General features: G+C 31.4%; 1 protein-coding gene across 1 annotated transcript; it reads right to left on the bottom strand.

The window, feature by feature from the left end:
* Positions 1-3,573: 3,573 nt before the first annotated feature.
* Positions 3,574-12,404, bottom strand: LOC148272290 (breast cancer metastasis-suppressor 1-like protein). Its single transcript, XM_088240237.1, has 2 exons — positions 12,081-12,404; positions 3,574-3,851 (listed from the first exon to the last, which is right to left on the bottom strand). The coding sequence occupies exons 1-2, from the start codon at positions 12,280-12,282 to the stop codon at positions 3,589-3,591; spliced, it is 465 nt and encodes a 154-aa protein (XP_088096363.1). The 5' UTR covers positions 12,283-12,404; the 3' UTR covers positions 3,574-3,588.
* Positions 12,405-13,541: the final 1,137 nt, after the last annotated feature.

Below are 13,541 nucleotides of genomic sequence, written 5' to 3'. Positions count from 1 at the left end.
GAAGTAGTTAAATTAAGAAAAAAAAATATTTCCGACAGTATTTATTTAAACTGCCTTTAATATTATTGTAAGTAAGAATATGTTAAAATAATATATAATTAATAATTAATATCTTTTTTTATAAAATAAGTATTTTATCACCATTGTCATCGTTCCCTTTCCGCACTTAATGGAGCATAGGAAATAGGGAAATATAAATTTTTAAAAACATTTTTAAAGTAATAAAGGTCTATGAAATACTGTCCAGTAAAAAAATAATTAAAAAGGTCTATGAAATATTTATTTAACTTTTTATACAAAGTGTTGTTTGTACGTTGGCGGGCTTATTGCCAAATGGCAATTTCTTCCAACCAACCAATAAAATAAAAGTTTTATTTTTATAATTCAAGTTGCAGAACTTATTCAATAGAAAATAAAGATTAAAAAGATAAAGATACGATATATCGTATATAAATAAACGTATTTGTTTATAAATTACCTTAAATCAAAACTATTACTCAATGGGAAAAAGGAAAAAAAGAGGAAAAAGGAAAGGAGGAGAGATTAAGGAAGAGAAAGGAGATGATTCTTCAGACGTGATTTAAACAGAGATAATGTAGTAACATCTTTGATGGTGGATGGGAGATGATTCCACAGTCGAGCCGCATGGACACTATATGAGTTAGAGAAGAAAGAGGAATTGTAAATGGGTAATAAGAGAGTGCCTCGAGAATACGAACGAAGAGGTAAACCATGAACTGATAAGCGTTGAAATTTTTCACGCAGGTATATAGGAGCGTTAGGACTATGAAGTACATAGAACAGAAGTGAGAGTACTGTAAATACTGTCCCGTAAAAAAAACCTACGCTCCACGTTCACGTTTTTTCTTTTATGTGTTGTATTATGTATACATCATTTTGAATTCATTTCCATACCTTGTATTATGTTTATTTTGTAATTTTTTGAAACTTTTTCATACCCTTTTAATTTGTAGTGAATAATAATTTTTATTCTGCTTTTGTAAATAATGTTATAGTTTAAAATATAAAAACGTCTGTATAAATATTGTTATCTACATGTCCCTAAATGAGTTTTTGTGGAATATTTTATACAATTATGTATAATATGTTTTCAATTTAAATTTAAACAAAAAAAAAACATATTGCCCAAAACTGTGACTTTTTTAATCACAAATGTAAGTTTATGTTTTATGTAATAAGTTGTATCAATGTTTTATGTAATAAACAGTGGTAAGAGTCATGTTACACCGTGTAACGGCGCGGTGCCGTACCGTGTTACAGCGCGGCGCCGTGTCGCGGTACGTGCCGTGTACGGTGCGCCCGCTCGGCAGTTGATGTTTCTCAAAATATTCGTACGAATATATATATATATATATATATATATATATATATATGTGTATAAATGTGTGTGTGTATGTATATGTATCAAAATGTGTATACGAATAAGTTTATATTTTATTTGTCTGTGCTCTTTATTAATTTGTTAACTATTATAATATATTAAAATGTAATTGCCAAGCTTGAAACGGGGTATGTACCCTTGTTAGCTGGGCAAAGTGAACGTAAAATTGTATTTTGAAAAAGAGTGTAAATAAATAAATTTGTTCACTATGTTTTCTCCCTGGTCCATAGCTCTGAAGACTGAGGACTGTCGCCTGGCGCGCGAATATAATGCGTGCAGTCGGGTAAAGAAAAGGGGCATTGCCCCGGTAGGTCAGATAACTCGGAAGGTCGGATAACCGAGACTCTGCTGTATTACGGTTCGTACTCAAACTTGCAGTTTTTGTCTAGATATGGAAAGCGAAAAACGTATTCTTCTCTCCTGGGCTCGGAGGGCGAGAACTATTCACGGGGACCTGTCGCAATAGATCTTCACAGGTCGCACATCTTCAACTGGGGGTCTCACCACTAAGAATTATAATAAGAAATAGAACCAGAACCCTGGAGGAGCCCTTTAGACTCGACAGCTGCTTTTATATTAAAAAAAAAACAAAAAACTCAAAAAGACCATCGAGTGGTGATAGGGACTTGTAGTGTAGTGGTTGGCGCGTCCACCTTGATACGAACGAATACCGTGCCGTGTCAGAGTGGACGACAAATATTGGTTTTAAGCATGGTCACTGCGATATATATATATTTAAAAAAAATATAAAAAATTGCGTTCTGATGATTTACCCAAATATTTCATTTTGAGGGCCATTTTCAACGAGTTGTAAATAACTCACTATTAGAAAATGGGGTTCGAGTTGGGGTAGAGTGGGATTCGAACCACGGAGTCCGAGACACTAGCCACAGGACCACAACCCGATTCAATTCAATTTCATTTTCAATTCCTAGAGCGTAAGATTGATCTCTTTATCTTCAAGTAACAGGTGGTCCAGATACGACGGATTTGGTATTCCGATGCAGCGTTATTGTCTGCACTAGCGGGTTTGGATGATATTGATGATGAAAGTGGGTAAGTAATGGAGCAGAGGCAATTTCACCGTATTATAAAAAAATAATCATTTATGTTAATAATACAAATTAATTATAATGATAAATAATATTGAGGTTTGTAATAAATAAGTTTTATTGGTTAAATTTTATCTAAAACATTGTCTTAGAATCTGTAGAATAAGGAAGATCAGTGTTACAGGAAATTGTATTTAAAAAATATTTCCTTGCGCGCGATAAAACATGGAGCATTTAATTGTACGGCGGAGTTTTTTTTAATATGGATGAAAACAATAATTTTAAGAAAATAAATAAAAATGAACTACTTTGAACTACGTCACAAGTTCTTCAGAATCAACCGATGTTAGTGTTGTGATTAATTTCCGGTTTCCGAGAAACCTACTCACGAGTCGGGATCAGGGTAACTCACCGACGGTAACTAGTAAGTGACGTCACGGGCGGAGTAATTTTAAAATTTCAAAACATGTAAAAATCGTAGCGATGATAATACGATACATAAAAATATTTTTTTTTGCCGTAGTTTGATAGTCTACAAACAAATAAAAAAACCCTCATTCGAACGAACAGTTTTACTTTATTATTTTTTTGTAAAAATGTTGTTTAGAATATTCGATTTTCAGAAGAATTTAACAATGATGGAGCACATAATTGAGATGGAAAAATGGACGTCTAAATGGCTAGGCGTCCATATTAACTTATATAAAAAGTTTTCTATCTCAGACGAAATACATCGCTCATCCGACAAAATAGAGACATAACTCAAAAAAATATGATTTTCCTTCAAATAAAAAAAAAAAAAAAAATTAAGCTTTACAATTAACCGCTTGATTTATGTATGTGTACACACACACTAGCATTTATTTTAGCACCGCCGTACATAAACAGAGTTATATTTTAACTATTTTTTTAAAGATAATCAAGATTTTCTTTTCAAAATCTTATGGCATTTTTTAAGACAAATCTAAATATATATGATATGACACATTGGCTTTGCTTTAAAGGGTGAAAATAAAAACAAAAAAACCCAATGAAAAATACACGATTTTAACAGACCGCGTGTGTTTAGTTTTCAGGCTTTCCAGGAAATTATGTTTTTTTGAGTTATGGCTCTATTTTATGTGCGACATGTTATTACAGCCAAGAACTGACCTGGAAGTTCTGTTGCGCGGCCTGCTCCTCCGCGTCGTACTTGTTGTTGACATTCTCTATGCGCATCTTTCTCAGGACGTCTGCCACCTCGATCCGCTGCTTCATGTTCTCCTGCAGCCGCTTCAGGGGCGCCAGGTAGTCCACGGAGCGGCCGCCGCGCACCTCCGCCAGCTGCCACTCCACCTGCGCGAGCCGCTCCTTGTACAGCTGCTCCCGCAACACGCTGAACTGGCGCTCGAGGTCCGCTGGAATCGAACGAAACAATGGTCATCCTATCTGCATTACGATCCTGGCTCTTTTAAGTTGACCTCTGCGCTGTAAGATACGCTGAAAATGTTAGGGACGGCTGGTCACACTCAAATCCAAGAGCATAGTGAATATGACGTCTTACTCTTCAAATCCAGTTCAGGGAAATTTTAACAACGAATATTATTTAGAGATCCAAAGTCACCGACGTGGTCCGTAGGATTGCCAACCACAAATGAAGCTGGGCCCCGTGCCTCTCCATCCCTATGTACACTACGACCCTTAGAGTATAGGCGGTAGCCGACGATTTTTATGATTATGTATTTGAACATAGTTTTTCTGTCACTCTCTCGCAAATGAATTCGAGTGGTGCTATTCTGAACCACTCTCGCGGCCGTAGAAAATACTTTTATCTGTGGAAAGGGGTAGACAATGATTTTTATGACTAAAAGTTGTGTTGCTTTTAATTGTCAAACATTTCCGTATTCTTTTTATTTATATATTATTTTTACTATTTATGTTTTGTAATTTATATTTGTTTTAATTTTCTTATTATTATTAGCATTTATATTTATTATTTTAATTATAAATGGTATATTTTCTAATTTATATTAGTGCTTCAATTTTAATTACTATCGGTATAGTTTCTAATTTTTATTTCATTTTTTTAATTATTAATGGTATATTTTGTAATTTATATCTGTGCTTCAACTTTTATAATTATTGGTATGTTTTCTAATTTGCATTAATCTTTTATTTTAAATTAATAATAATATATTTTCTAATTAATAATAGTATATTTTCTAATTTATATTTATGCTTCAATTTTTATTATTATCTATCTATCTCTAGGTATGTATTTTAATTTGCAATAAATATTATATTTTCTAATTAATAATGCTATATTTTCTAAGTTATATTTATGATTCAGTTTTTATTATTACCCAAAGGTTTTATAATTTATTTCTATTGTGGATTTTTCGATATTATTATTATTGATTGAAGTTTCTTAAGCATCAGTTAATAAAATGAAAAAAATACATGTAAAAAGAAGGTCCTCCCTAAACACAAGAATTTCCTAGCTAGCCGGGAAACAAAGAACCTCTGCACATTTTAAAACTGTGAAATAAATCTCGCGTAATTACATACAAAATACGCAAGATAAATGTGTTTTCTACGGCCGCGAGAGCGTTTGGAAAATCACCCCTGATACTGTGCAAATACACGTCGAAATTATTATGCCAAACTAAAATCGACGTTCCGTTGTCCCGTTTTTCGCACCTCAAAACTGAAAGATTTGGTTGTTTTATTTTTATAAAAAGATCGGAATTAAATTTTATGAGGTTGTATGGAATAAAGTATAACGTTCCTACCGCTTTAATGGTGCAAGACGCTCGTGTCTTAAGAGGGAATTCGTCTTACAATTAAGAGAAAACGCGGTGGCTGAGAATTTTGATGGGAAGGTATTGAACATTATTTTTCTGATACTCTCTCGCTTATACCTCCCCGATACTGTGCAAAAAAGACAACTGCACGTCGGACTTATTATGACTTACTAAAATCGACGCTTCGTTGTCACGTTTTCCGCATCCCGAAACTGAACTGATTTGGTTGTTTCTTTTTAGAACAAGTATCAGAATTAAATTATCTACAGCGTTTTTCAAAAAAGGTTATCATATTTGTAGACCGTACATCCGACGACGACAGATAAAACTGAGCGCTTTTATAGGTTTTTAGATGGTCTTAATTCCCACAGTAAACAAATTATCATAAAAATAAAACGATAGGGTCACGCCAATGGTTAAATTGCGAGCATCTGTGCATGCTTCCATTCTCAGTTATGTTAACTCAAGTATTTAAAGCCAAATTAGACACACATATTTTCATTTAATAAATTTAAATATGTAATCTAATAAATATTTTATGCATAAATACTGCAAAATACATATGTGTAGCAAAGATAATTTTCAAAACAAATGCTTAATAAAATTTATGTGAATGTAATGTAAATTTGGTGATAATTTTTACACCCATGAACGATATTTCACTTTAAAATCTCTAAAAAGACAGCATGTTTTCTCAATTGTTTAAATTCAGGATACCTAAATACAATGTATTTTACTAATGAAAAATGTGACAGATTGCAGGCTTATTCTAGTGTAATACCACGTTGGACGCAGGTAGAAAGTGAAAGAAGTTTCTATGGTCGTTTTCCCAGCTCTATACCGGGTATACTTTATGCGAGGTTTATGAGTAAGAAATGTTTCCATACCATCCTTATTTTATTACTATGCTTGGTGCGTTATTTTATACCAGGGGTGCTATTCTGAACCGTTTTTGCGGCACGAGAAAACCGTTTTTCTCGTGTATCTTGTATACGGCCGCGAGAGCGTCTGGAATACCACCCCAGGTTTACAAGTAAGGCCCTTAATATAGTCATGGACTGATAAACTATGTTTCAATTTTTGGTCATCTATATTTTGTGCATTGAGAAGCAAGTATTTTGATATTTTAATTTTTTCCCTTGGTTTTTCAATACATTAGTAATATTTTAATAAATATAACCGGGTAAGCATATGATCACCCTAAATACTAGGACAGAAATGATTTTCAGTGACGTGGTTTGCCAACACTACATACTAAAGAAGTAAGAAACTGTCAATTTAAGAAAATACACTGATTATGCGGGAAGGAAGGACTAAAAAATGTAAAGAAACCATTAAGGGCCAGTCGCGTCAAAAAAATAAAGTGAAACTTATAAAGATAAATAATTTTAAAGGTAAGATTTCCAGAAAAAAAACACTAAATTAATAATTCTAAGTTTCTAACGTAACAGTTAGCCCGCAACATACCGCACATCGCGCCCGAGAACTTATCTCCCTGGCGGTACTTACAAACAAGGTGAAATTGCTCGTTGACGAACGAGAAAACCTGCCCGAAGGAGTCTTTAGTAATCAGGTGGCATCGGCATTTTTGTGCTGAAGGCAACCTAATATAAGAAAATATGTATTTTTTTGGATTAAGGAAAGGAGAGAAATTAATTCTTCACTGACTGGGATTAAATTGTGATCGGATATAATTAATTCGCCGAAATGTTTTTTTCTTTTATTTCAACAAAAAATTGTTAGAAAAAGCATATGAAAATAAAAGACAAATAAAAACCGCAAGTGTTTTATTTTTAACACAAGTACCTATATGTAAAAATTTGTTACACATTAATATTAAAAACTAAAATATATGCATACTCGACTTAATTATGTATTATATAAGCAAGATTGTATTAAAAAAGCCCTATGGGCGTTAAAGTATAATTTATATATATATATTTTTATAAGGTTTTTTTTTAAGCTTTGAAATAAAAAAAAATGGAGCCGTCAGATCTGTAAATCTGACAGGATCTATAACAGGACCACAGACAGTAGCAAGAAGCCCTGTAAATGCCTGGACTTCCATATTCCCTTATTTAAGGTATTCTCCGTCCCTGTTGTAATTTGTTAATGCAAGAAGCTCCATTTAGTATTTATAGAGAAGGAAAAAGGGACAAGGCTACAGGTGCGTTCAAATGATTACATAAATAAAATTGATTATTCAATTGACCAAAGAAAAGAAAGCTATACAGGAGAACTATAAGATTTCCAAATAATTTTAATGAGGAAGTTCAGTGCTGCGAAAAATTAGATACTATTTTTTTTTTCTTACACGCGGTAAAATAAGAGCATTTAATTCTTAAACCAGCCAATGAAATGACATAAGCCCAGTAAATGCCTAGAAATTTATACTCTCTTCTCTAAAATGTTCTCCATCTCTGCCATAATATGTAACTGGACAATAAATAAAGGATAATTCCTCAGAGTAATAATTCTTCAGAGAAGCCTAGAACGAAAGCGTTTCAAATTTTTTGTTCGGTTTTTAGTTAAACAAAAAACGCGTAATGGACGGTTTCGGTTAGCGCTTGCAATAAGGAAGATTAGCGGTTTAAAAAAAAAATGATAATAGACTATTAAACTAAGCCAAAAAATTTTTTTTTTCAATTTTTATACATCGTTATGATTTGTTAAAGTTTTGTATTTCTGAAATAGCTCCGCGTGTGACGTCAGAGGTTCTCTTTCGCTTATTCTCGATCAGTTTCGCCCATCGATCCAATGACGGCAAGCGAATCGGAAATCTTCCATAACTCTCTTATCATTGGTTAATTCATATGAACTAGTGACGTCGTTCAAAGTAGTTCGTTTTAAATATTTTTTTTCGTAAATTTTTAGAAAACTTTCCAATATAATGCTTTAATTTTTACCGCGCGCAAGAAAACATTTATTGTATCCAATTTCCCGTAGGGCTGAAGTTCCTCATTCTCCACCCGAGTACCTACGGCCCTTTGTTTTGCTGTAATCTGTAGCTAACATCGTGGTAAATAATCGTATAATTGTTTTTCTCTGTATGGGCTATATTAGGTTATTACCCTGAGGATAATTGAACGCAGTTATGCAGAAAGCAGACAGTCCACAATTTAAAAAATATGTAGATTGTTGATACCGGGTGCAGTAAGGTCGACTTTATGTTCTGCTAAAAACAGCCAGGTCGCTTTTATACAAAAAACTGTAATAATAACCTTCTGAAAATGATGTAGCACACAAAAACGACATTTCTCAATTTGCAGAATAAACACCCACATCACTAGAAAATCTTACAGTATAGGTGCTGACGGGAAGATTAATGCCTCCAGAAATCTAGTTCTCTTTAAAAAAATAAAATGTATAAATAGTAATAATTATAATAATAATAATAATGATTTATTAACAAAAATTACAATTTCTTTATCTACTACATACATACTAAGGTAATAGATTTCTCTGGATTATGTCTAGTCTGCCTAACTAGGTACAACCTGTTTAAAGGCAGACATTTTTATGCAAAAATAAACAATCGCATGACTACCAGTTGATTTAGTATAAAATTTTACAACAAACATACCATTTATTATTTTAGAAAGTTTTCCGATTTTTCTCTACCTAAATCCATAGGTATTTTAATTTATAAATTCACTACTTTAAAAAAACCTGTTTTGATACAGAATGTCATCTAATATATTTAAAGTTTGCATGAGGTATCATTCAATATTAGATCCGACTGTTTTCTGCAAAATACATATTTAAGGTTTTGTGGTCAGCCAGACTTAAAAAATCCCCAAAATTCCTTTAATACATTATTAAATTATTTTTAAAGTATAAGAAATTAACTAAGTGATTCTTTACAATTAAGTACCCTCGTATAAATATTAAATAATATGTTCAATACATAATGACACAACATACATCAGAGTTTTACTAGGGTTTAGATGTTATCTGCAAAATGCACATGTTAGGTTGTGTGGTCAGCTTGATTTTTAAATCATTAAAACTGATCAAATAGATCATTCAATACTTTTTTGTTTTATAAAAAAATACGAATGTATGCATTATTTATCATTTGTCAAAGAAAGAACATTCCAACTATTGTGTACTATTTTTTACAAAAGTGCTATTATCTCAGTTTCAGTTTTCTGTGGTTGGCTGCTTTCTGCATAACTACGTTCAATTCAATGTCAATATTAAAAATACATATATATTAAGTTAATCCTTTTGATATTATTTATGATAATTCAGTGGAAGTTCCTCTCCAAGCACAAGACCTTGCCTTTTTTTGAAGAGAAAAAGCACAAAAAACATAATTCCTCAAATATGTATAAACATTAAATATTGAAACTTTAAAAGAAAAAAATTGTATCATATTAAATAGAATGAATGAAAATTTTTAGACATGATACTTAAAAAATATTTGTGAAAAATTAAGACAGAATTATAAAAGAATTAAATCACTAAATTAATAATATTTTGGGTACAAGCAAATCTTTGTAGACAAACACAGGTTTTACTCAGGTTCAATGTTAAGTTAATAAAAATTTGTAGATATTTCCTCATCTCTACTGTAGTGTCTATAAATCTTGATAAACTCCCTAGCGGGTTAGATCCATTACTTGTCTTGCATGATTGGTTGGCAGCGTGGAATGAAAAACATGAGAGAAAAGTACTGATATCATGAAACTAAATGCTTTGCTGAGTCAGAGCACAAATGGTAATGTACAGTCGACATAGGTAAGATATTTTCTTTAGTAATAAATTAATTAAAAATTAATGGTCTAAGGGAGTTTGAATCACATATTATTTTTACCAAGTATTTTACCTCATAATTTTTTGTAAAGTTGTTTCTACTAGATCAGTTTTAACAAATGATGAATCAACAATATTTCTAAAGTACTTCAATGTATGCTATTACTCCAACTTATTTAATTTTTTGTTTTTCAATAATGAATGTTTAAAAAGCCTATGTATATAGTGCCTGTCGGTAAAACAAGAAAACATAAAAATTTGCTAGTGTGCTTCGCACGCACATTTGAAATTTGAATGCCTTATTTGAAAACTTATTTCTTGCACACATAAAGCAAAGTATATTATAGATTTTAATGGACTGTCCATTGAATTTATTTTTAAGCCTTTGTAACAATCATTAAAAAAAAAATACATTTTTTAATATAAAAGAAAAGAAAAAGCCCACAAGCAAATATTATTTCAAGGTAATTTTTTATTTTTAAAAAAATAAATATATTTGCATTTTTAAGATTAACCCAAATATTTCAATTTTGATAGCCATTTTCAACGAATTAGAAAATAGAGTTGGGTTTGAACCTCAGACCTCTGATCTATGAATCTGCGACGTTAACCATGGGACCACAACCCGGTTGAACTAGTTAGGTACTGTATTAAAAATAAAATGTTCATAATTATAATTAAGGAACAATTACCTACCCATTTAATGCATTAATTTATTTTTCATAACTGATGTAAGCGTATATTGAGTACAAAATGACATGTATAAAGTTACTACTATAAATGAAAAGATGAAAGTAAAATATTTTATGATGGAAAGGTTAAAGATACTTTCAAATATCTTAATACATATTACATTATTTTAAAATTATATTATTTCCATACTCTCTTGTAAGCATTTTGTAACACTCCCCCTGGAATGGTTGGATAAATTGCCAATCCATAAACTCATATTAAAATTCCTTCAAATTTACCTAATTTGTATGTGAAGTCCGTCTATCATAACGTGACATTGGTAAAACGCCAAAATGATAATAAGTCAATAACTTAAAAATAATGAATACTTTTTTTACACACGTATACTTAAGATGAATTCAATTTTTACCGTAGATTCATTTTATAAATTGAAAACAAACATGCATTTATTAAATTGAGTGAGTGATTAAATTCTGTCTTTAGGACACAATATTTAGGTAATCCAAATTCAGATATGTACTATATTATCATGGGCATTTATAAAATCAATAAATTATTCAAATCTATTTAACAAATCACTTCTGCTGAAATGCCCGTTCCTAAAATAATGTTCATTATATGTTTTTTTTTATATGGAAAACTGTTCAGAGTTTAGTAAACTTCATATACACCAAATCTTTAAAAAAAATCTAACTTGTTTATCAATTCATGTTGGTTTTTCACTAGTATTAATAAGCTCATTGATAAACTACGATAGGCGGAGAATTGCATACATAGATTATGAAAACTAAAATTAAATTATATTAATTTAATTTCAAAACTTTACCTTTGTTCTACTCATAATAATGAATGAAAGCATATTTGAGTGACATTTCTAAGAGGCGAACATAGAACGAGTAAAGATAATTTTTCATATTTACCGATATTTGTATAGTAAGAAATCTAATCAGTTTTACTTTTTATTTGAAGTATAAAAAGGAAAAGGAAGAGTAATTCAATCAATTTATTTAACAATAATGAATGGTCGGTATGTTATATTCCTATATGTTAGTAAGTAGGTAATGTAATAAAAAAAATGTGGTTTAAAATACATATTTATGACGCTTTTGCGGTTTTAGACAAAGTTTTATTTTGTTTTGAATAACTGCAATATGCAGCTAGTAAAATTATGAAAAAAAATGTCAAAATAATTTTAGACTTAAATGTTGTTGTTACTAAAAAAAACATTTTACTAAAAATTACAAATAATTGTATTTTAAATAAGAAAAAACTATTAAATCAAAATGTTTAAATGTTAAATGATAATTTTGAGTATGTGTGTCAAACCCAAACATTAATCTAGATCAGGGTTTGAGGTTATGTGTTCACAACAAACATAAAAATGACAATTACCTAAGTTATCCATGCACTCGTTACGTCTCCTTTCGCATTCCCCTTCATCCATCTCCGAGGAGTCATCGGAATCTGGTTCGTCTGCTTCTTCAGCACTAGAATCTCTATCAGCTCCTCTGGAAGAGGCGGCAGATCGCTCGGACTCCGCGGCGGACATGTCGCCACCACCGTCACTATCACCGTCTACTTTCATTGCCGGCATTGTCAGTCACATAAATATCACCACACTACAACAATAATAATCAAAATATATAATTTTACCCTAATAACAAACAAACAGTCAAACGTCACATTAAAACATTAAGCGCCAAATCATTACGTTGCAAACTTGTCTGTCAGATGCGTTGTTTGGGTCGCACGCTGAAGTTGGCATCATGGCGGCGTTCGCTCCCCTAGCGCCCGTTCTCGGAACCAATATAAAAAATGGCGTCGTTTCCGCAGAACGAACTTTATCCGGTGAAATGTCCTTGAGAATGCGCGATGTTTGGTGCGCAAGCGCGCGGCTCGCAACATAAATAATGAACTTACGACCTACATGTTGTTGCTACGCTCGGTGACGTCACCTGAGCAAATAGTTAAGTATGTAGATAACATAATATACGAACCTATGTATTGAGATATTTACGAGTTTTATATAGGAACTAAGGTCGACATATCGGATTTTCTTGGAAAGTTTTTATATACATCGCTGGGTGCGCAAAACAGCTTTGTCTTTGTTTCACTTCTGAGAATTATTATACTTGGAAGTTTATGCATTCATTTTACTTATGATTTTCAACGATTCCTTAACCTGAAGACGCTATCATGAATTATTATTACTAGTTGGCGTTTTATTTTTCCTTGATAAGATATCTGATACATCATGAGTACAATATTTTTATGACATAAATAACTTTATGAAAATCGTTCTATAGGTATTTTTTTCCGTACAACTTTTAGAATAAATTATGTATTGACCATTAATTAATCATAAATTCATTCGTTTGCACCTCGGCGCTAAAATTTGCTATATTCATTGATGTACGAGTAGATTTGTTTGTCTTTAGATGTTTGGATTCGTTACGTTTTTACTTTTCAAACCTTTTTTTATCAATCATTGGTTAGTTATTAAAACTGTGCATTTAATAAAAAATTAATGACGCCAATCTATTTTTTTAAATCTTGATAATATGTGAGAATAGTTATGAGTCTGTTATGATAATTAAAAATATTATTATTACATATGAGGGCACTTGAAGCCAAGATAACAAACTCTTGTTTTGGTGTTTTCAAGAAAAATAACAAAAACTGCTACACTAATGCCAAAGAGAGTCTTCATGTAAGAAATGTTATTTTCACTGAATTCAAACATTAAGATACTAATAAATTAGCTTAAATAGAAACACGAATTCGAAAAACTTTCGTAATATTTGTATGGCACGGCCATTTTGAAAATTTTAATCTCAATTTGAATTAATTCTA

The sequence above is a fragment of the Micrasema longulum genome, unplaced genomic scaffold (assembly GCF_059751315.1).
Source record: "Micrasema longulum isolate JH-2025_06_02 unplaced genomic scaffold, ASM5975131v1 h1tg002392l, whole genome shotgun sequence".
In the NCBI taxonomy this organism is placed as follows: domain Eukaryota; kingdom Metazoa; phylum Arthropoda; class Insecta; order Trichoptera; family Brachycentridae; genus Micrasema; species Micrasema longulum.
This window is presented reverse-complemented; position numbering and strand designations above follow the sequence as displayed.